The 23269-nt window shown below is 40.8% G+C and overlaps 3 protein-coding genes across 4 annotated transcripts; 1 reads left to right on the plus strand and 2 right to left on the minus strand.

Annotated features, from left to right (window-relative positions):
- Positions 1 to 1291: 1291 nt before the first annotated feature.
- Positions 1292 to 6900, minus strand: necap2 (NECAP endocytosis associated 2). Its single transcript, XM_005741444.1, has 8 exons — positions 6738 to 6900; positions 5992 to 6092; positions 3903 to 4007; positions 3586 to 3667; positions 3052 to 3160; positions 2528 to 2672; positions 2341 to 2425; positions 1292 to 2213 (listed from the first exon to the last, which is right to left on the minus strand). Exons 1-8 carry the CDS (start codon positions 6830 to 6832, stop codon positions 2168 to 2170), a joined length of 768 nt encoding a protein of 255 aa, XP_005741501.1. The 5' UTR covers positions 6833 to 6900; the 3' UTR covers positions 1292 to 2167.
- Positions 6901 to 8652: 1752 nt separating this feature from the next.
- On the minus strand, positions 8653 to 12447 carry LOC102200687 (SUZ domain-containing protein 1-like). Its single transcript, XM_005741445.1, has 4 exons — positions 11979 to 12447; positions 10354 to 10403; positions 9916 to 10185; positions 8653 to 9800 (listed from the first exon to the last, which is right to left on the minus strand). Exons 1-4 carry the CDS (start codon positions 12027 to 12029, stop codon positions 9689 to 9691), a joined length of 483 nt encoding a protein of 160 aa, XP_005741502.1. The 5' UTR covers positions 12030 to 12447; the 3' UTR covers positions 8653 to 9688.
- Positions 12448 to 15379: 2932 nt separating this feature from the next.
- On the plus strand, positions 15380 to 22449 carry fbxo42 (F-box protein 42). 2 transcript variants are annotated; one of them, XM_005741446.1, is made up of 10 exons: positions 15380 to 15610; positions 16522 to 16804; positions 16926 to 17042; positions 17617 to 17751; positions 18748 to 18901; positions 19007 to 19117; positions 19461 to 19557; positions 19721 to 19777; positions 19863 to 19979; positions 20812 to 22449. In XM_005741446.1, the coding sequence occupies exons 2-10, from the start codon at positions 16528 to 16530 to the stop codon at positions 21844 to 21846; spliced, it is 2100 nt and encodes a 699-aa protein (XP_005741503.1). In that variant the 5' UTR covers positions 15380 to 15610; positions 16522 to 16527; the 3' UTR covers positions 21847 to 22449. The 2 variants fall into 2 exon arrangements, with proteins under 2 accessions (XP_005741503.1, XP_005741504.1); XM_005741447.2 differs by lacking the exon at positions 15380 to 15610 and adding an exon at positions 15625 to 15824.
- The last annotated feature ends 820 nt before the right edge of the window (positions 22450 to 23269 follow it).

A 23269-nucleotide genomic window follows, 5' to 3' on the forward strand; every position in this document is an offset into this window, starting at 1 on the left:
ATATTTTTAAATAACCTCTCTTAAATAATCATCTCAAATGAACAAAATAAGACATTTACTTTTTCAGTTCACATTTTTAATATCTAACATCCAATCACATCCATTTTCCCATATATTTAATAAAAACAATATTATTTTTAAATAAAATATTTTTTAAAAATTCAGTAACCAAAATGAGAGACATTTATCTTTTAAAAGCATCAAAATAATATTTAACATCCAATCCATCCATTCATCGACTTTTTAATAACAAAAATAAATACATATAAAATAACAAGCAGGAGTTGCAAGTTCGATTCCTGCATGCCGGTGGTATCCAGTAAGGGTCCTGGCTGCCCCCCCATGCAAAAACCAACCCCTGAGATGGCGCGGCCATGTCTGCAGCCTGTCCTTTCGGACTCAAGGATTTCACTGCATGTTTTACTCTGTATGATTGTGTATGTGATGAATAAAAGTTGGTTGTTGTTAGGTACTTTGCCTTCAGGGAGAAATTTAAAATGCATACAAGGTGAATCTTCAGGATCTTTATTTTATTACGAGTTATGAAATTGAAATTGTGACACCCCCCCCCCCATTCTTGTTACAATGGCAGAAAGAAGCTTCCATACAAACCATTATTCTGACTTTGTTAGAAAAACCAATCAGTCCTGAGTCACCACTTCTTTGCACAGCAACCTCATGTTTACTTTAATTAGTAGCTCAGGCTGCCAAATCATTTCTAAAACATGTGTTGTGCCAAACTGTATTAATGAACTGATATTAGACACCTGTAGTCTAGTAAATAAATCCCGATCACACTTACTTCACAGGAAACGTTAAATGTCTAAATGTTTTTCAGCTGAATCTGTTTCAGTTTGGTGTCTGTAAAGTTTGGTGCATGTTTTTTTTTCCTTCCCATCATTCTGACACAAGTTAATCTTGGCTTCATCCATCTAGTGATTTATCCATTTTCAGCACTGTGCGGGCTCTTTTATGCGTTTTCTGGTAAAGTCTTATCTGTCCTTCCTGCTCTCGAGTGTAAACAGTGGTTTGGAGCTTAATGTAAATCCTCTGTTTACATACATGAAAGCGCTTCTTGATTGTAGACCTTGAAAATTATACAACTATCCCTAACCCTGACAGTGGTCCCGACTTCATCGATAAAGCACCTTCCTACTGTACTTGTTTACCCAAAGCACTTTATACAGCATGTGTCATTCACAGGCTCTGTGACTGGAGCAGCCAGAGACTGAACCACCAACCTTCCTATTTAAAATCAAAAACTCAACACCACTGAAATATATATAGTTTATTTACAAGAAGACATAGGTTTATATTTTATACAATATACTTTTTTCAGGAAGGCACTTAATCAAACAGTCGATGCAATTGCCAACAAGGGTAAGGAAGTTTCAGCTGGGTAAAAGGCACAATTTAAAACGGGAGGTAAAGACACACGGAGGACAAACACACCAAGACACGTAGACGCTTTGAACGACAGACAGAAATGATTTTTTTTACCCCGACATATGATTAAAAAAAAAATAATGAGGGCGTAGGAAAGTTAATGTAAAACTAATTATAAATGTTCAATAAAGCTTCAACAGGTGTACTAAAAGAAGAATCAGAAAGATGGGAGAAGCTATAAGCAGAAAAACAACACATTTTTGTAAACAGCTAAACAAAACATGGACATTCCAACTATTTTCTCAAATGTCCACCAAAAAACAAAAAACCTTAAGCTAAACGGTGCTGGTGAAATCAGACCATTAAAGGACAGCGCAAGAGCACGTAGGCACAATCAAATCTACTCATAATTATAGACAGATTGAAGATGAAAACATGGGAGCATCTGATTTAAAGCTATAGAGAAACAGCTGATCAAGTTAGTGTGAAGAGACGACCTTTTTGGACACTTCATTTACACTTCAGTGGTTACCCGACTATTTAAAAATATCAATCCTACTGCATAGCAGAGTGTGGGGAAACAGGAGATTGTAAAAATATACACATTTTAACGTTTGTTCTTCCAGAGTGGGCTGTCAGAGGGAGTGAGAGTAAGTGCAGCAAATGAGTCTCCTAACAGTTCCCCTCTTACTTTCTTTTTTGAAAAATTATAAATCTTTCACCACAATCGTCCTGTCCGTGGAATGTTTGGAACCTGAGTGTCTGCACGTTTTCTTACAGCTCAACTAAACTGCACCCATCCTGACTTGACAGCATCTGTACTGGAGCTGTGGATGAGAGGGGTGGGGTAAAGGACGGGAGATTGATGAACACACACAGAAATAAAATAAAGAAATCAAACAAAGATGGATGGATGTAACGCTGAGGCACACAGAGCTGTAGGTGAGGTCTTACTTGGAACCCGCGGATGTGAAATCTCCCCACACGTCGGAGCTGGGCTGGGGTGCAGGGACGGGCGAGCCGAAGTCTAGAAGAGGAGCTGGATTTGGAGACAAAAAGAAATCCGTGTTGGTATAAGCATCGTTACAGTTAGCACGTATTTGTGGAAAAAGCTGCTGCGGTTGAGAAGCATCGTGATCACCGGTGTTCGTCTGTGCAAGCGGGACTGTCTGTGCTCCTGCCGGAGGTGGCAGGATACCTCCAGCCTTTGCTCCAGGTGGAGGAGGGAGCAGGCCACCAGCCATGGGCCGTGGTTTGGCACCACCTGCGTCCTTCTTCTTGATGTTCTGTAACAGAGAGTCGTCTTTTTAAGTATTTGACCTCTTAGGCACTCAGTTGTGCAAGGTTCAAACTCGTAAAACCGTTTTATCTGTTTGGAAACATAGGAGTCTGTGAGGTACAACAAGTACTATTTTTCTTAAAAGACAGAGTTAAATAATCAAGTTTATGATTTTTCATGTAATTGAGCAACTTTGATTCCTAAAGACTGGAAATAATCCAGAAACTACGCTGACAATCAGAGTGGTGACTTTTCCCCTACAGTGCTTTAAAAGCCTGTTTGAATGCTGAGGCATGATACATTCATTAATGTAAACGAGTAACTTTAAATCCCTGGGAAACCTGTCGCGTCATCATTCAATCTGCAATCTTCCGCTGTGTGCTCACCCCGATGCTGATTTTGATCGTCTGTCCCTCTTTGAAGCTCAGATCCAGTTTAGGGGCTGCGCTCTGAGAAGCTTCCAGTTTTGCGAGCTCACCTTCTTGTTTGACCCACCTTTAAAAATTGAAAGCAGAATAATTATTATTGCTAAATCAATCTGGTTATTGATACACATAAACAAAAATTAGACTAGAAGTTAAGATGCTTAACTTCTAGTTACATTTCAGTCAATAAGGGTTAAAATGTCAGACATGTCAGAAAGCCTCTTCCCTTTAAAAAGAACTTAGTAACACAGCTTGGGGTTGTAAAGTTGCATCTAAACAAACCCCAATACCTCTGGAACAATGTCTGCTGGAAATAAGAGACACAAGTGGAGCTGTGTGGCAAAAGCCCCAAACACAACAGATCAAACACCTCAGTTGAACTGTGAAGCACGGCAGTAGAGGAGTGATGATGTGGGACTCAAATAAACCTAAAGCTTGGCCCAAACTGGACAATAAAATTAAAATAAAAAGCTAACGTAATAGATGGCGACTTACTTAAAATGGTCTTGTAAAGCGACATTGAAGTCAAATGAGTCTCCACGATCAGCAAAACCCAGACCAATAAAAGCATGACGTCCTTTAAGGGGGGGAAAAAAAAAGGATATTTATACAGTTAGTTCACACGGGTTCAACCTTACATCTATAAATCACAACGCACATACTACAGGGCACACAGTTTACAGGAAACTGGGACTATGAGATTACAAAAGTTAAGTTGTACAAAACAAATACTGAGATTAAGTCAAGCTCAACAAAATGTGGAGCATGCCCTTAACGAAACAAAACATGCCGTTCCAAATACTTTGTCTTACCGTTGCCATCCTCTATCCGGATTACAAAATACCTGCTGGAGTCTGTTACTGCTTCCACGACACAACCTGGATACTGTTCGACTGGAGCTTGTGCAAACAGCTCTCCTGCAAAGAGTAAATTTACACCAAACAAAGCCCCAGGGTTATTTTCTGTTACCAACAAGCTGTCAAGTTGAGATGACTGAATAAAACAAAACAAGACAGCAAGGTTTCTGAAAAGGAGCTTTGATAACCCTGTAACAATATGTCATGCTGTAATGTAAAAGGTTGACCTGGTAACAATCACCGAAACTGCAAAATGTTTTAATGTATTCCCAAAACCCTTTAAACTATTTTTGCTGGATGTAATTTGTGGTTCTATACGTGCAGCTTTATATCTCAGTGCGCAACAAAGACAAAGGTAATCTAAGTAAAATAGTTCAAAGACACAAGCTAGTTCTGAATAACAGGACCTACTCCTTTGCATTTTTGACACTCATTGGCTACAGGTTGCAAAGCAACCATGAAAGTCAATAACATTTGTTCACACAGCTATGGTCAGAAGGTTGCACACACACTCATTGTGGCCATGAACGTCACAGTAATTATGGCTTTTAATGGTTTATTTGACTTGTTCCGTTTCCAGGGGGTAATGATTGTACAACATAGACCTTTATGGACTCATTGTATTGACCAATACTAAAAATAATGGGAAAGTCCAAAGAACTCAGCAAAGATGTGAGGATTCTAAATTTACACACATTGGGAAGGTCTCTACTAAACAACTGTATGCAAGTGCAATTGAATAGTTTTTTGGATGTGTCACCACTTTGCCAAGGACTGGAAGAAGATCCAAACTTTCACCCTCAGATGAGAAGAAATTGGTGAGGATGTTCAGGAAAAACCCAGAAAGCCCCAATGTTCAAGCGTGCCATGAACTGACATCTGCTGGAACAGCATTGCTGTCCATAGTGAAACCAGTTTTACATCACCACAGAGAGGACGCCGACCAAGAAAGAAGCCCCTGCTCCAAAATCAGCACTTTCAAACTCGACTGAAATTTGCAGCTCCTCACACGGACAAGTAAAATGCCTTCTGGAGAAAAGGTTTGGGGTCAGATGAGATAAAGACTGAGCTGTTTGGCCACAATGACAAGAGTTATGTTTAGAGGAGTAAAGCTGGGACTTTTAAACTGAGAACATTATACCAGCTGTCAAACACTGTAGTGGTAGCATCATTCTCTGGAGCTGTTCTGCCGCCAGTGATACCAGTACATTGCACAAAGTAGATGGAACAATGAAGACAGAGGACTACCTCCAAATTCTTCAACTTTATCTCGGATCACTTCAGATCAGATCAAGTTTCCACCCTTCTTTCCGGAGGGTCGAAACTTGAACATAGTTGGGTGTTCCAAAAGGACAATGTTCCCAAACACACATCAAAACTGGTTTTGGAATTGGTAAAGCAGGCTAACATTAAGCTTCTGGAATGATTTTCCCAAAGCCCCGAGGTCAAGCCTATTAGTAGGGGTGCATGTACATATTTAAAAGAATTCTAATTATATTCAAGCTTGCACATCCTAAGGTTGTTTTTTAAAGTAATTAAGGATGTATACTGTGTAATCATTCCACCCTGGAACACGAACAGTTCAAAGAAATCATTAAATGCCCCAGATTACCATGACATTAACACTCATGATTTACGTGAACTTGTGACCACAAGTGTATATCGTCAAATGCAGTTGGATAAATCCACTAAGAGCAGAAGACGTCAGAGCCAAAGCAGGACAGGTCAGCTAATCACAGCCTGTTCGCAATGAAAACAAACCTACAGGACCTCAGCATAGAAAACTATAGTAACTATGAGACTCCTTTCTAGGTGAATCATGCTGTTACACTTTACCAGATCGCCTTTGCCAAATCCCACTTTAAATACTGGTTTTGAACCATATATTTAAACCGTCAACGTATTGTAAGACACAACTATGAAGACACAAACCTAACTGTTAACTAGTTACTACAGTCTAGTTTGGGGTTTACTACCAATTTTTTTCCTTCTTCTTAGTCTTCTTTCTTACTTCACTAATTAAAGCAGTCCTTTTTCTGCCTACCTGTATTTTTATCCTCTAACTTAATGTAGGCCATCTTTCCTTTGGCAGTTATTTTCAACCTTCCACTCCACGCAGGTTCATCCAGCTTCCAGTCTGCAGCACTAGAAAAACAGGAAACACATATCTACTTGTGAAAGTGGTGTAATCCTCTATGAAAACAGCTGACCCAGTCACTGCCAGCTGCTACTTTTGATGGAGGAGGAAGGGAAATGAAAGCTTCAAGTCAGACTAAAATGAGACATGAGCTCTATCTACTCTTACAGATGTTAAAGACGTTTTCAACAAATTGTTTAGGAGCAAAGACGTGACTCCACTAAAACAAACGACACATTTCAAACTAAGACACTAAAAACAAGAATAATTTTCTACTAGCGTTAAAGTTGAGCATCTGCATCTATCATTGGACAGATACTTAAAATCAACATTTTGGCCGGCCAATCAGACCAAAGCTACAGCGTTACATCTGCGTGTCATCGACGTGAGAAGTAAGCTTTTAAACGCCAACAGGTGCAAGTCGCAGGTAAGACGACAGAATGTTGAAGTCCCATTTCCGTGAGCTGATACAGTTAAAATTATATTTTTATATTAAAAGTATATATTGGCTACCCGTAAAAGCAGTAATCGAATGACAAAAACCTAACAAACTATCCTGACAAACTGCTGTCCGATAATGGGCGCATACCTGCAAAATTAGCCCGCTATCAAAAGTCTGGCTGCTCTCGCCAGTTAAAAACATTAGCACGTACCGATATCCGCGGTTAGAGGCCCGCGGCGGGATCCGGTAAACATGGACCTCTGGCTTTACACAGAGCATTGACTCGTAGCTGTTGTCTTCTGCCATCTTGTCAAGTTTCGCTAACCCAAAACCAACTTCCGACTTTCAATAGACCCTCGGCTCTGTCCTGCTGAACCAGGCTAACCGGACCTTAACAGCGCCACCTCCGGCCAGGATGTATAAGCGCCTAAAGAGTACGTCACAGTCTGTCAATAAGAACTTAGAATAGCCTAGAAAGAACAGTATAATGTATATAAATAGAGAAAGAACAGGAAGTTTTCCATAAGAACACTGAAATTATTCTCCTCTTATAAAAAATGATACATATCGTATTTCAATCCTTCTTACTGTGCGAAATGTATTAGAAGCCAGTGAATTCATGTATTTCCTTCCTGATACAATACATTACTACACAGTACTAAATAACACAAAATATGCATTATGTGAGGTTTGTCCTAAAAATCATTTTCATCTCTGCATGCCCAGTACAAATGGGAAATATTACAGCAAACTAAACTTTTTTCAGTGATTGTTTGAAGACAAACTGGTGACCCAATCTTTGAAGTGTTAAGCAAATTGTCCTGCATTCCCTCTAATATTAGATTAGATTAATTTGTCACCATGGGGACAGTCATAGTAGCAAATTATTTTCATGTGGGTTGTTTTTCCATTGAGGGTGAAAAGCTAGAGCAGAAAAAGTCACGTTTTCCCAAAAGTTCACCGGATGCAGTGGATAGTTATAAACAGATCATCGATCTGATCATGGATTGTTGGTGCCTCCGCACACGCAGACTGATATCCCTTAAGTCCATCTTAGACTGTGCTGATCCAGTGCCCCCTTCATTATTCTGAGCAGCATATGAAAGACTACTGTGTTTTCTAAAATAACAACACATGAAGCAAGTTGTACCGCTGAGTGTGTTTATTAAAGGGTGTTCAAATTTAATGAGCTTTTTCCCCCTAAAGCTTCAAAACAATGATGACATAAAAGGAGCTTCACACTAGACAGGTGGCTATGAATGACTTCAGCAAAGCATCATGGGTACATCACACAGGTACAGGATGACTATTTCTCCTTTTCAGTTTAAACTGATTAGAAACTGATTTTGTTACAATAATTGAATAGGATCCCAGGGAACGCTGTATTAGTAGCACATCATCTAGATGTTGTAGGTCCAAACGTCCTCCTTTTCATTGTAGATAATCTCCTAAAACAAAAACTTCTACTTTTTGAAGCAGGAATAAGTGGCACAAATGCAACACTTCCAGCCATGTTGATAAATGTGCTCCTGTGCTGTGCTGCAGTTTACTTGTGACATAAATAACCTTTCACAGAAAGCTCCAAATATGTATGAGCACTACCTGCTGGAGAGCGTGTGATGGAGACCAAGGATTGTTTATCTTTTAAGGCATAACAGCGTAGAAAGGTTGAAAACCTGCCGCAGGCTCATGTACTGTTTACTACAAGTGTCAGCACTGGTTATTCATCAGGATTTGCCTATACTATCATGTTATTGCAGGCAAACTCTTATTTTAAATTGGTCCCAAACAAGCAGACCACACTGTAAGATGATATTAGGTAAAGAACACCATTTTCTTTAAGGTTTCCTGGCCCTGGAAGAATATTTGCCAACACAAAACTTTAGATGATATCCCCATCTAGGCTGAGCTTGAAATAATTATTTCTGAATAATTAATACAACTCTTAACTGTAGGTAATAAATCAGCAAACTGCAGCCGGTACGAAAACCCACCAAAATCATCATCAACTCCAGAGCTGAGCTGCTCCGAAACAGCAAAGGAACAACACAGGAACATTTTTTTTTTTTTTTTTAAACACACTTTAAAACTTTCAGTTCATGTCTTCTGCCAATTAGATATAACTGAATATGACACGACTATGCAGACTACATCTTCTAGGCTCTTACACACTACAGATCACCTGACTTATACGTACTATGTGTCAGAAATGAAACACATGAACAATATGAAGTGTTTAAAACCATATGTGAACAAAAAGAAACGGCACAGAAAAAGGGCAACATTTTAAAAGAGAAAGAAAAAAAGGGAGTAATTTCATTATTATTGCTTAGATAAGCTTAGATTTAGTGATACTGTCCTTCAGCTCTATTCTTTTTGGCCACAGGCTGTGTGCCCACCGGGCATTTCTTTAAGGGCCACTTGTGCCTTACAGAGGATTGTGGACACTTGTGGCCTGAGCCACTGCCATCGACTACAGTATTAAAAGCACACTGCTAGGCACCAAAAGGCTCCATCAGTACAATTTTTATTTTTTTATTTTTATTTTTTTATTGCTGCTCACTCAAGCTGCTGAACACGCAATAAATTTATGGCACCGTCAAGCATTTCATTCCAACTGAACCCGACAAATTAAGGCCAGTACCCCGGTGGATACCCAGCCATGACCCACGCTTCATCAGTGGAAAGGCCACCTCGTGTGCTTGCCTTTTCTGGGGAGGTCCCACAAATCTGCAAGCTCTCCGTATTCTCCCTGAAGAGACAGACACCTGATGTCCTGGCACTCGGCCGGCCAATCAGACCTAAAATCATAGGGCACCTCATGGTACGTCAAAGTAACACAGTGTGTAGGAATGTGAGGCGAAAGCCTGCTCACAGTGTGGAACACAAAGGATTTCGGATCTTTGGCTGATCTCTGCCAGCCCCTTGTAAGCTTCCACAGAGGGAAAAGACAAGGCAAAAGGCAAAGACCACACCAGTAAGCAGAGAAGAGAGAGGGTGGAGAAGTTCATCTAAATCCATGCTACATCTTCAAATGTCTAACGTCTGTCAAATTTTATTTCGTCCCACCGCTCTGCTCTTCATACCACACACAACACTCCTCACTGCACCCTCTGTGCCCTCTCGGGAAGACATCCGTGTCTTGAATCAGGCAGCTCCTGCCTATCTGCACAGTCGGAAGCCTGAGGTGCCATCCGGGCCGTTGGGTTGACGGATCACGTGATTGTTTGAACGAACTGGTTCCAGTGGTTGCTGCACACTCATACAAGCTGGCCTAATAATGGTAAGAGAAAAATTAGAATACATTACAAAACAGTGTTTTTCTCTTTTAGGTGTCTTCTTCAAAACATTTTGTTGTCACAGTTGATTTTGCAGACATTACAACTCACCTGTCCTGGCACTGATTGTCCTGAGGCGTCTCTTCTGAAGAAGCACTACCCAAAATCCTCCTTCGGGCTTCTGCATACTCTGCCTCTCTCTGGGCCAGAGACTTCATCTGCTGAGCGGGACGAGACGAGGCAGCGGGGTTTCCTGTGTTGCCGTTATTTGTAGGGCGCTTTAAAATTCGGATTTGAGGTGGTGGTGCTGCTGGGAGAGAGTCATCTTGGACTACGACAGCAGTTCGTATAGGTGAACTGGCTGATTTCAAATTGGACTTTCTGCAAAGATGAGAAAATCATTAGTGTTTGAAGAGGTCTGGGCATGTTTTAAGTTAATTTCATTTCCTTAGTTTTAGTCTTGCCAATAAAGTTTTAAAAAAATATTCACAAAGATATTTTTGGGAAAAAAGAAGCAGAAAGCAGTAACTTTGTCTTCTGGTTACTTACTTTGCTTCCTGATTTATTTTCAGCTTTGCCTCAAGTCTTCTCTCAATTTCCTGAAGGAGGAAATATAATACATGTATACAATAATTAACTCGATTTCTATTTTTGTCCTTACATCATCCTGTATACCAGACATGTTCACATTGTAGAGATACACCTATCAGGTATTTGGACCGGATATCATTTCAATCCTGGCTCAATTACCCTACTACAATCACTCTTAAGTGACAACCAAACACAGCAGAGCAGGTAAAACTTTTCTGTGCGTTTCAGACTTTATTAAACCTTCATCACCAAAGACAGCCTCACATGCAATTGATCAAATACCTTATGCTGGGAAAGTCTTTGTTGCTATAGTAAATGTGCAGTGTTTTAGCTTTTTGTTGGCAGTATGATAATTATTATAAACTAACTAAATACACACATAACCAGATGACAAAGTACACAAATGTGAAAGTATCCAAAACATGTTGGTGCACAGAAGATAACTGAAATTTGGATGTGTATTTAACAGTAGAGGAGAACCTAAAGATAGTCTTAATATATGCATATATATGTTGTCTTGCAGTTTTGATTGTGACCTAATTGCCCCCAAAAATGACTGCTGACCAAAAAGAATGCAAAGAGGCTCATCTCACATTTGCCTAAAAATATCTTGACGATACCCAAGACTTTTGGGAAAATATTCTGTGGACTGTAGAGACCAAAGTTCAGTTTTTGGAAGGTTTGAGTCCCGTTACATCTGCCATAAAACTAACAACGCTTCCTAAAATCAACATAACACCAACAGTCAAACATGGAAGACTGAAGGAGAATGTCCTGCCATCAGTTCATGCCCCAAAGCTCAAACTCACTTGGATTATGCAGCAAGACAATGATCCAAAATACACAAACAACTCCAGCTGTCTAATATTAAAAATTAATTTCTCAATTACACTCTACGTGAGTGTAACAAATATGCAAAAGTAGGGCAGAAAACTCTTCTAAACAACACATAAAAAGGCTTACCAATAAAGCTGAGATCCATAGGTAGTGTTTAGCTGATAAAAACAAAAAACTTTTAAAAAAGCTACTAAACTAATTGAACCCCCTTACAGTCACAAACTCAGTGTTTCGAGGACACTTAGGTGCTATTGCAGAGAACCTCAAATTAGATCACAAGTGACACATTACACTTTAGCACAATCAAATCTAGTAGGGTTCATTTATTTTGGGAAACACACAGAAAAATGTATGTGTACAAACCAGCGGCTGTTTATAAAACTATTTTCTACAATCAGTGGCACACACTAGACTGCGAAGGTGCTGACACGGTTCATTTCAGGGCACATGGGGGGGGGGCTGCTGGAGAAAGCTGAACATGTCACGATATTGTTTCTACAATGACGTTACTCAGATTATTTCCACAGTTGGATAAATTAATTGATGTGATGGTGTGCTCAGTCCCGTGTCAACACGGCCTGCAAGACTCAACCAGGAAGTTCGGCTGGGAAAAAAAACGCTAATGTTTTTGGGCGCAGGAAGCCTCTACTCTATCGACAGCTCTTGCACTGTGCCTGGGTGGCTATCAGACTAAAGCCGGGGTGCTGTTACATCCCTGTTTAGCACAGTATATTAGCGTCTCTCACCCCGCTGTCCGCCGCCTCTTCCCAGCTTTCTGCAACCTCTTCATCCTCCATGTTTAAACGGGACTGCTGGGTGGCTGGTTGGCTCTCTTCGCTTCACCGGCTAAATGTACCCCACAGTGGGCATGAGACGACGGCAAGCGCTCAAGTACAAACCACAGGGAGCTCCGCCACTGGGTCCCTTTTTATGATCAGATAAAAGCTGGATAAACAAATTCCCAAACCTTTACCCCGGCCTCGTGTTAGCCTGCTAGCTTAAAGCTACACTCGGAGCAAACCCCACCAGCTGTCTGCTGTTTAAAATCCTCAGTAAATGAACCCCGGTCACCGCTGCTGCTCACACGGAAAACAAACACCCTTGGACGTTATGTTTTTATAAACCGCTGTCCCTGCAATGCTTTAATACTTAGCTTCACTACACCTCTCAAGTTTAACCGTCAAATCGAAGAAGGGAAATGACGTCATAACGTAAGCTACAGGTAACGTCAACCACAGGCTGCCTCCAAATGGAGTGGTTTAACAAATGAAGGCGTCTGTACCACTGTTATTATAATTTTGTTATTCATAATTAGTTAGATTTTTATATCGTTTGGACGTTTTTTTGCTTTTAATTCTGTTTCATTTCAGTTAGTTTCCAGCGTGAGTTTGCTTGTTTTACTTTTTTATCTTTTTGAAAGTGTTTAGTTTTAGTTTAGCTCCTTTTAGTTATAGTCTTAGTTTCAGTCTTTATTAATTAATATTGTACTCTGGGAAAATTTTGGGAAGAAAAGTACATACATAACAATAAAAAGAACGTTATGATAACAGACATCCAAAGTCTCAATAAATACATCAATCAAAGTCTCATCAGCCAAGTGCAGACTGCTTTTGGTAAAGTTTTGTTTGCTTCTTTGTTTGAACATATGAACTCTTTTCTCTTTTATTAAACATCACCCATCTCCTGTTTCAATCTTCTGAAGAAAACATAACATGATAAAACATTTATTTCCATTACATTCAAGAAAAGGCAGACATTTCTACACCTAATATCTTTAAAATATGCCCCAAATCACCCTGAGACAAGAACAGGCCAATTTCTTTATTCATTGGATGATTCAGTACTTTGCCTTGACAGCAGTACTAATGCTGACCTAAGACAGCATAAGTACTGCTGCATAGTTATGCCTTCACCTTCTACTGACAGAGAATGGTATCAACTGTTTTCTATGACAGATGTTTTACTGTCATTCAGTGACTTTAATTGTACCTTAGATACAGAAAGTTTAATTGTGAATTGTGAAGGATAAAGGTATTCAGGTTACATGTGATGATCACTAATAAGGAAATGTTCATATTTTGGTGATATAAATGTATTTTTCTAATCACAACAACAGGACACATTTTATCCTTTCACTGTTTTAAATAAATACAAGATACAATAGGTGCTGGAAACCAGTAAGCTTCCCAGATTGCGAAGACAAACTCTTGCATTGGAGTGAACAGTATAAACCCTGGGGGAGAGGTTTCTTTTTTACAGATGTGTGGGACGAGTTGTTGTTTCCAGAGCCCACGGAAAAATGTCATCCTGTGTGAAGATGCACAGGGGAAAGCTAGACTGAAAAATGGGTCTGTTGAACCTTCAGACCAGCCAGTACCAGCAGGAAAAGAAGAAGAAGCAAAAAACAATTAAATAAATAAAATTAAAGCTCAAGTTCAGGAAAACGTGGTATGCATTCAAGCTGCAACATTTCATTAATGTAAATTCAGCAAAAAGAAACTTTTATTTAATTTTTTACAGCAGAATTCAAATCTTAACTCAACACTGTTACAACCTCCAGCAACTGGAAAGCTGCGAAAACAACTAAACAACTAAAATTTGGCAATAAAGTGCACTTTTGCTACAACTCTGAATTATGCCATATTCAGAAGTTTGCAGACGACACGGCCATCATGGGGTGTATCTGGGATGACCAGGAAGAGGAGTACAGGAGCCTGGTGAGGAACTTTATCACATGGAGTCACACAAACCACCTGAAACTCAACACTTCAAAGACCAAGGAACTGGTTGTGGATTTCGGGAGGTCCAGACCAGGTCCACTGCCAGTTCAGATAGAGGGAGAGGAGGTGGAGGTGGTCAACACATGCAAGTACCTCGGGCTGTGGGTGGACAACAAACTGGACTGGTCATGCAACACCACGCAGCACCTGTATAAAAATGGCCAAAGCCGACTGTACTTCCTCAAGAGGCTGAGGTCTTTCAACATCTGCAGGAAGCTCCTGAGGATGTTTTACCAGTCAGTGGTCGCAGGAGTACTTTTCTATGGCGTGGTGTGCTGGGGAGCAGCACAGCAAAGAAGGACTCATCCAGGCTGGAAAAACTAATCAGGAAGGCGGGCTCTGTGGTCGGCATGAAGCTGGACACTCTGGTGACAGTGGCAGAGAAGAGGACCTTAAAGAAACTGATGGACATTATGAACAATGCCGGGCATCCTCTGCACACGGTCGTAAACAATCAGAGGAGCCTATTCAGCGACAGGCTGCTTCTCCCAAAGTCAAAAACCAACAGACTTAAAAACTCCTTTGTCCCACACGCCATCAAACTGTTTAACTCCTCACTGGAGGGGAGAGGGAGGAGAAACAGGGGGACAAGGGAGGGCGGGAACAACTGAGCTGTAGGTGCTTTTCTACACTGTGCAATATTTGTTTGTTTTTTTGTCTTTTTTTCTTATATTCGACTGTGCAATAATCACTGTGCAATATACTCAGTCAATCCTATTTATCCATATTGTATATTCTGTATCTATATATGTGTATATATGGTGTATTTATGCTTATATCCTTACTCTCATTCCCCTTAATGTATCTGTAACATGCAACTTCTTTTGTGCTTTGCTACTGGAAACTGAATTTCCCGGAGGAACCTACCCGAGGGATTAATAAAGTTTCATCTAATCCAATCTAATCTAATCTCTAATCTTTTCATATATTTATATATTTATTTTTCTCTTGAGGAAAATCTCCCCCAGATATGTTTTAATTCAAACTTTATTTTGGGTATCTTCTTACATTATGTTGTGTATCTAATAATGCTGCTGTTATGAATGTCAGGCTTATTTGGTAAGACTTCTGTTCTTGTTTTCTGTTTTTGTTTTGTTTTTTGCTTCAATAAACTATACATATATATACAAAATACATAAATATACAACTAGAAAAACCTTAACAGTGGTATGGAAAGGTTTTTCTGCAACTGAACATTCTTTTAGACTAAAGACTACATTTTGAGTTAGCGTTTTAAATTTTAGACTTTTGTAGTTATGGCTCTCCATTTTCTTACTTAATTACTCAAAATTTCAACTTAGCTTTTAATTAAAAAAAAAAAAGTAATTAATAATTGAATGGCTGAAAAAGGCTTCCATACCACGGTCACACACAGCGTGTTGCCCTGGGCGGCTGTTTGGGGCTGAGGACCCACCCTGGTACCACAGACGGTTAGCGGCTACCGGAGCGTCGCTGAGCTGCGGAGGAGGTCGCTGTTCACAGCGGAAGATGGCGACTGTTTGGAGGCTGCAGAGGAATCTTTGGAGCTGATAACGGGGAGGAGGAGGAGAGGAAAGCTTCACACTCAGAGCCCTGAAAAGAATACGTCTTAAACAACGGTACCAGACAAATCTGGCGTAGTCACCGAGAGAAGCTGACAGCGTATAATAAAGAAGGAAACTGACATTACACATAGCCTGTGGTTGAGCTAGCGTTAGCAAAGATTATTAGCAGAAGACTGAAGGTTTCGACTAGCTCGTCAGTTAGGAGGGTGGTAACACCAAATAAGGCTGCTGACCTGAGAGGATGTCGTGTCGACAAGACAGCTAAGAAGTGAGCGATTTTATGCTGTTTAAAGCAGAGGTGTTGTCGAGAAAATGCACCTTTTCTTTGACACCGCTAGCCAAAAGGTTCTTTTTCTGTTAGCTAACGTTAGCGTGGATGCTCATGACAAGTTGACTAGCGTTAGCCAAAGCTAGCACAAAATATTTTTTCTTGGTCACAATACGGTACCATTAGCCGGTTGGTTAGTTGGATAAATTGCAGTTTGTAGCAAAAATCAAAGCTCATTTAGCCTTATGAAATATGACGTTACTTCCAATAATATCGTGAGTTAGCTTTAGGCGATAATTAGCACTAGCTACCCAGTATTGCATTATAATGTGATGGCTAACGGCAGCTAATTAGATGTAGCTAATGATATAACTGAAACGTCCGGTGTGGACAGACCAGATACTCAAAGAAAGGACTCCAACCGTTCTAAACAGTGGATATCACACTTAAGGTCGTCAAGCGCTAATTTTATGCTGATTGCAGCTTTGCAGTGTCATTGGGTTTCTTGGCTAGGAGCAGATCTCTTCCAATTTAAAGCCTTCACCCTCTCTATGTTTAGGCTGAGTGAATCAGTCATACAGGCATCTGTAAAATGTGGATTCCAGTAAGAATGTGTAGAGCACAATTAATTAATTAATCTAGTTGATTCAAAATAGTCCCCTTAGCATCAATAGCCTGTCTCCCAATGTCTCAACAGACAATAATGTCCCGTTCCCCTGACAATGAAGATGGAGGAGGACATGTTGCCATGGATACAGAGGATGAAGGTTCAGAGCCTGCTGGGATAACGGAGGAAGTGGAAGCAAAGATGGGGTCCTCCTGTCAAGAAGGGAACATGGACAGTGGTGCCAAAGGAGAAGGGAGGACAATGGTGGAGCTGCCGGAGGAAGTTCTAGAGTATATTCTGTCCTTCCTCTCACCTTACCAGGAGCACAAGACCGCTGCACTCGTTTGTAAGCAGTGGTACCGTCTCATTAAAGGTACGCCGCTCATGTTTGCATAATATTTAATCATAAGGTGGATGCTTGTTTATCTTTGCTTAGAATCTGCTTTCTCCACTTTTCTGCCTTCTGTTTCTTGAACACTTTCTCTGCTAACTAGGTGTTGCCTATCAGTGTTACCATGGATTTTTGAGAGCTGTCCAGGAGGGTAATATCCAGTGGGAAAGTCGCACATACCCATATCCAGGAACTCCCATCACTCAGCGCTTTTCACACAGTTAGTATATGACCCTTTTACCATGGTTCATGTCAAAAGCATTTTGTCCCACTTATAGGTTGGTGTGTCTATTTCCTACAAGTCAAAATAAAATGCCACTTCATTTTTATGGATCTGAAGCCTCTAAATGTTTGGATGTAATTTAAGGTATGGATCAGATTATAAGTTTAATGTACAGCAATTAAAAAGGGCTTTCAGTCTGTGGTAGATGACTCATGAAAAGAGCAGCATCAGACATTTAATCCACGTATAGACTACTGCTCGTCTTAAAATAGATTATTAGCAACTTCATTTTTTTTTCATTTTCTTTCTTCACCAGCTGCATTTGAAGTGAAATGTTCTTTCATCAGCTTTGTTTTGAAATCTTAAAATGCTGATTTGTGCTATGTCACTGTCATAATAGGCCACTTGGAGTAATACAAATATAAACCCTTTTAATTACAGTGGTTTAAATGTAGTGTCAGACAAGCTGTTGGTGCCATCTCATGAAGAACAGGATGATCCTTAAAGCATTGTGTGCAGAGACTTTAACTATACACCCTGGGTATTTATTCTCTCTTCTTGCGGGTTGCAGGTGCATGTTATTATGACTCAAATCAGTCCATGTATGTGTTTGGGGGTTGCACTCAGAGTAGCTGCAATGCTGCCTTCAATGACCTATGGAGACTTGACCTCAACAGCAAGGAGTGGATCCGCCCTTTGGCCTCAGGTAACAATTTCACAGGCTGGTAAGAACAACACAAATCAGAGGTTGTAACCCCTTTTACAACTGTTCTGGAAACAAGTAGCTTCTTATGTAAGGGGAGCTGTGTGGGGACAGTTTCCTTGAAAGGTTGAGTTGGCTCTCTGAGAAAATGCTTGTAGGAAGTGGAGTAAGATAGTATAAAGAGAAAAAGTCAGCAACATCTGGGTGAAAATGTGATTGGGTCAGAATTTCAACCTGGGGAACACAAGCTATGATTTTTAGATACATTTGGGTAGTTACAGTTTGGTTTACCTAGATATCCAACATAGTTGTCTGGTTACTGTTGATGTGGGTGGGTGGGGGACGGGGATAGTTCTCCAACCAGTCTCTAAAGTGCAACCTACCTATTTGATGTATTGCTATGGCAACATAATGGTTCTGCCTTGGTTTATAGAGTGTAGTAAACAGTTCAACATGTTTTTAATGGTCATTTAAAGTGTCCCCGCTACAGCACAAAGTTTGACAAAACTGTTAATCCCATCCATGGTGGCAATTTTCTCATAATTACTGCTCCCATAATTCTCATTATGTTAACATGTTTTTAATCTTAAAACTGATTTTTCATGTTGAGACGCCAGGTAAATTGTTTGGTGGACCACACAGAGGTTTGGATGAGTTTAGGTTACAGATCTGCCTGTTTATATTTGTTTTATTTGCCTAAATGTAATTATTGTATAATTAATGCTACATCCTTGAGGTATAACATCTCATCTCACGGTTTGGGTCAAACTCCACTCTTTCACAATTTTCTGTCAAAAATCTTTGAAGACCAGTCACCCATATTCAGCAGGACATGCTAGAGAGAACAATAGTCAGATGCTTAATAGCAGATTTAATTATACAATGTATGAGTTAAAGCAAAGAGGAAACAGTTTCTGATATGCATGTGTAATTGATGACTTATTTAAAAATCTGGCATACTTATTTTCCAATAATTATTGTTTTATTTCCTTTAAACAGGCTCTTATCCATCTCCTAAAGCTGGAGCGACTCTAGTGATGCACAAAGATCTGTTAGTGCTGTTTGGGGGATGGACTCGCCCCAGCCCTTATCCACTACACCAACCAGAACGTTTTTTTGATGAAATCCACACCTACTCTCCTTCAAAGAACTGGTGAGAAGGAGTGACTGACACATGGTGGCCAAATATGAACTAGTTTAAACATTTCATTATTATTGTCTTCTTTTTTCATATACTTTGTTTTTTCCTCTGTCTCAGGTGGAACTGTATAGTAACGACACATGGACCTCCACCTATGGCAGGCCATTCTTCATCTGTAATAGGAAACAACATGATAGTGTTCGGGGGATCTTTAGGAGCACGTCAGATGTAAGAAGGTTTTATTTGTAATTGACTGCATGCAATTAGAAAGACTAGTCTAAATTTTTGCTTATTTAAACTACAGTGGTGTTAATAGGTTGCCATTGTAAAGGCTTCGCTTGGTTGGTTAACACATGTGAAACAAATTAAATTAGATCTGAAACAATGTGTTGTACAGACTGTGATCTTAGACGGCAGTAATCACTGTTCCCAAGTACAGTAAATCTTCCCACACTCGACTCTCAGGAATTATATTTCAATATAGATTACTAATCCTTTTAGATTTAGATGTTATGAACAGGGATGTATTACTGAATGAAAATTTCCACTGGTCCTCTTTTGGTTATGACAGGAGTAATGAAGTGTGGGTTCTCGACCTGGAGCAGTGGTCCTGGTCCAAACCGCCCATATCTGGACCATCACCACACCCACGAGGCGGCCAGTCACAAGTAAGGCTTCAGTATTTTAAACAGGGATGCTTAATCATTTTAACAGCCCTGTGGAAGTTTTGACTTTGACTTGTCTCTTTGTGCATTTACTAAAGGTGCCAGAAAAGTCCATCTATGTTTTATATGTGAAATAAATGATGCTCTTCAAATGTTTATTCATTAGATTGTGATAGACGATCAGACGCTGCTCATCTTGGGAGGATGTGGTGGTCCGAATGCAGTAAGTTTTATTCTTTCTTTCCAGTTTTAAAACAGGTCCTTGAAACATGAGAACTGATTTGTTTTGTTTTTTCCCCTAATCATAGCTTCTTAAAGATGCCTGGCTTCTCCACATGGATGCACTACCATGGAGGTGGCAGCAGCTGCAGGTGGAAAACGAGGACCATGGGGCCCCAGAGTTGTGGTGTCACCCAGCATGTAGGGTGAGTGTGTGTGGCTTAGCCATCAATTAAAGGTGTGTGTTACAAAGCACGTAGGTTGCATGTATAATATACACTGCATAATATTATGGTCACTGATGCAGGTTCTGACAAAGTTGTTAGGATACACAGAGGATCACAGTTTTTGCGCATGGGGCTGTATAGCTGCAGACCAGTCAATGTGTTCATGCTGACCCCTGTCCACCCCTGCCACAAAGAAAAAATGGGTCAGGAATGGTTTGAGGAGCTAAAAGGCGAATTTGAGGTGTTAACTTGCTCTCCAAATTCCCCAGATCTCAATCCGATCGAGCACCTGTTCAATGTGTTGGACAAACATGTCCTACACATGGTGGCCCACCTTACAGCTTACAAGACTTAAAGGACGGGTGTAGTCGAGTGCATGCCTGTGGGTGGGTCAGGGCAAAAGTGGGACCAACACAGTATTAGGCAGGTGGTCATAATGTTATGCCTCTGATCAGTTTATGTTTAAGATAATCTATATGGCACTTGGAACAGTAAAATTAAAAATTAAAAATTGTAAAAACACCTTGAAAGTAATTGGTTAAGGTTGAGACATTTGAAACTGATTTTTTTTTTTTTTTTTTTTTGAAAACTCTAAAACAAACCTTCCCTGGTCAGTTCTGCCTTCATCTTAAGGTACTGTTGTGACCAGGTTAAAAACAAAAAACATAAAGTCATTCTTTGACTTTACCTTCAAAATACCTCCTTAACCCAGTATGTCTCTTTATAGTACACTCCTGATTTTTGTGAATACTTGTAAACCGTGTTCACTAATGCTTCTTCTTCCCAACTTGTTCTTTTTTTTACACACAAGGTGGGCCAGTGTGTGGTGGTCTTCTCACAGGCTCCATCTGGGCGGGCACCGCTAAGCCCAAGTCTTAACTCTCGGCCCTCCCCCATAAGTGCCACACCTGCCCCTCTGGGCCCTGAACCTCCTTCCCTGCGCTCTCAGTCTCCCGTTCGGAGCGGTGCTGCCGGTGTTGTTCTGGGAGCTGTTGAAGAGGCTCCGTGTGTAAATGGCCGATGGGGCACTCTGAGACCTCGGCCTTCAGCGAGAGGTGGTGCCAGAGACGGGAGCCCGTCCTCCTCTCAGCAGCCATCTCCTTCACAAGGCCCAGAAAGCCCTCCTCTTCCTCCCTTAATAAATGGATCCTCCCCTTCCCCACGGACCAGCCCAGCCCAGGCTGCATCTCCTCCCTCTCGTCCTCACCTGCCTTCCTCCACTGACTATGGATGGGAGTCTCCCCCCTCTGCTGCTCACCATCCTGAGGTCCCCAGCACCAACGGCCTGCATACACCTCCCTCAGGCTCCCCATGCACCCCACCAGGTGCAGTGTCCCCTGCTGCCTTACGACGAGGGCTGGAGGCAGTGAAAAACAAATCTTCCTCATCTGTACCTTCTTCATCATCATCGTCTTCCCTTCAGACACAGGGGCCTTCTCCTGGAGGTGGAGCAGGTCCTCCAGGAACCCCTCCGTCATCCTCCTCCAGTCCTCCTCAGGTGGCTGGAGCCGATGGACATGCTATCCCGCCTATTGCGAGGCGTCTCGGTCATCATCCGCCGCAGAGCCTGAACGTAGGCAAACCTCTGTACCAGTCTCTCAACTGCAAGCCCATGCAGATGTATGTGCTCGATGTGTCCCGAGCCAAGTCTGCTGGGGTAGTGTCTTGGAGAGTTTATGGGAACGGGACTCCACCTGCAGTCACAGGACCACCGGAGACCAGCCTTCACACTGTGGTACAGGGCAGGGGAGAGCTCATCATCTTTGGAGGCCTCATGGACAAAAAACAGAATGTGAAATACTACCCTAAAACCAACGCCTTGTACTTTGTACGCGCTAAAAGGTAATGCAGCTCCAGACGGGATTGAGAAGATGTTCATCCTGTGACCACACAAGGGAACTGACACACAAGGCCTTTTTCCTGTAGGAAGGATTATGAATAAAGAACATAATCATTGCTAGATATTTCACTTCAGAAATTCACTATTCCCCCTTCTGCCTACTGCAAGCATTCAAAAGAAAACACTTTAAGTACACTTTGATAAAACCATTTGCTTGAATGAGAATCCTGTGAGTGTGTGAGTATGAGACCACAGTGATGGGAGAAAATTTGACTTCTTTTTTTTTTTTTTTTTTTTTTTTTTTCCCTAGAAGAACAACCAGAAAATGTTTATTTTTTGTGTCATCATCCTCTGAACTCTTAGAGTACGTCTGGAAGAGCAGACGCTGTTGACAGAAACTGTCTACCTGCTTTTTGTATCACTCTTTAAGCCTGCAATGTTTACATTGAAAACAGTGTGCGTGTGTGTGTGTGTGTGTGTGTGTGTGTGTGTGCACGATGGTGGTTAAAAGTTGTTGACTAATGTGTGTGACGGGGGCTACAGTGGATGAGAGATGTGGCACTGTACTATGAATATAGTTAAACAATAAAGGCCTCCATGTCTGCTCAGTGACAGTCTCAAAATTCTTGTTTGTCTTTAAACATTGCTGCTGTTGTAGCTTAAACAAGCTCAGCTTGCAGTCATAATTGTGTTGAAGCTTTCGATCATTTCAGCAGTTGTCATCAAACTGGAGAATAAACTTTGAAGTTACACAAACCTAAGGAAACAGCTGAAACCATTAATGTGAAGTTTAATTTTTTTTTTTCTAATAGTTAAATACTTCTTCACTTTAATTAGAAGTCGAGTCAAAATTAGAATCTTTAACTTTTATTTCCTCTGATAGGCAGGCAACAGTAATTCAAATAGCCACTGATTACACATGATGAATGCACAAACCTTAAAGCAGATGGGCTACAGCAGCATACGACCACACCGAGCATCACTCCCAAGAAGAGGCACAAGTTTGCATGGACTCGCTAAAAATGGACAATAGAAAATTGGGGAAAAAACACTACCTGGCCTGTTGACTGTGGACTTACGCTGGGACATTAAGATTAGTAGGGCTTTAATTTGGTGCAAACAACATAAAAGCATTAATCCATCCTACCTGATATCAAAGATGATAAAGGCACCTTGCTTGTACTGGGCTAGAAAAGGGGGTCTAGCCCAGTACAAGCAAGGTGTACTTGATAAAGTGTCTGTTGGGTGGACAAAAAAACATAGTGGTATACATTTCAACATTGTGAATTCAGTAGTGGTTTCACATCTAAATAAGGTGGGTTTTATATGCTTAGGATTTTCTATGAGTCTGTTGTGGCCAGTGCGATCCTCTATGCTGTTGCATGCTGGGGGAGCAGGCTGAGGGTAGCAGATGCCAACAGACTCAATA

Source organism: Pundamilia nyererei, unplaced genomic scaffold (assembly GCF_000239375.1).
Source record: "Pundamilia nyererei isolate P.nyererei 1_Seehausen unplaced genomic scaffold, PunNye1.0 scaffold00110, whole genome shotgun sequence".
NCBI lineage: Eukaryota > Metazoa > Chordata > Actinopteri > Cichliformes > Cichlidae > Pundamilia > Pundamilia nyererei.

Coding starts and splice junctions, on each gene's coding strand:
- necap2 (XM_005741444.1), bottom strand. CDS start 6,832: ATGGCAGAAGACAACAGCTACGAGTCAATGCTCTGTGTAAAGCCAGAG. Junction 3,161..3,585: donor GCTTTACAAGACCATTTTAA/GTAAGTCGCCAT, acceptor CAATTTTTAAAG/GTGGGTCAAACAAGAAGGTG. Junction 2,673..3,051: donor CGATCAAAATCAGCATCGGG/GTGAGCACACAG, acceptor TCTCTGTTACAG/AACATCAAGAAGAAGGACGC.
- LOC102200687 (XM_005741445.1), bottom strand. CDS start 12,029: ATGGAGGATGAAGAGGTTGCAGAAAGCTGGGAAGAGGCGGCGGACAGC. Junction 10,404..11,978: donor AAGAGGCGGCGGACAGCGGG/GTGAGAGACGCT, acceptor TTCCTCCTTCAG/GAAATTGAGAGAAGACTTGA. Junction 9,801..9,915: donor GACAATCAGTGCCAGGACAG/GTGAGTTGTAAT, acceptor TACCATTATTAG/GCCAGCTTGTATGAGTGTGC.
- fbxo42 (XM_005741446.1), top strand. CDS start 16,528: ATGTCCCGTTCCCCTGACAATGAAGATGGAGGAGGACATGTTGCCATG. Junction 17,752..18,747: donor GATCCGCCCTTTGGCCTCAG/GTAACAATTTCA, acceptor TCCTTTAAACAG/GCTCTTATCCATCTCCTAAA. Junction 19,778..19,862: donor GATGTGGTGGTCCGAATGCA/GTAAGTTTTATT, acceptor CCCTAATCATAG/CTTCTTAAAGATGCCTGGCT.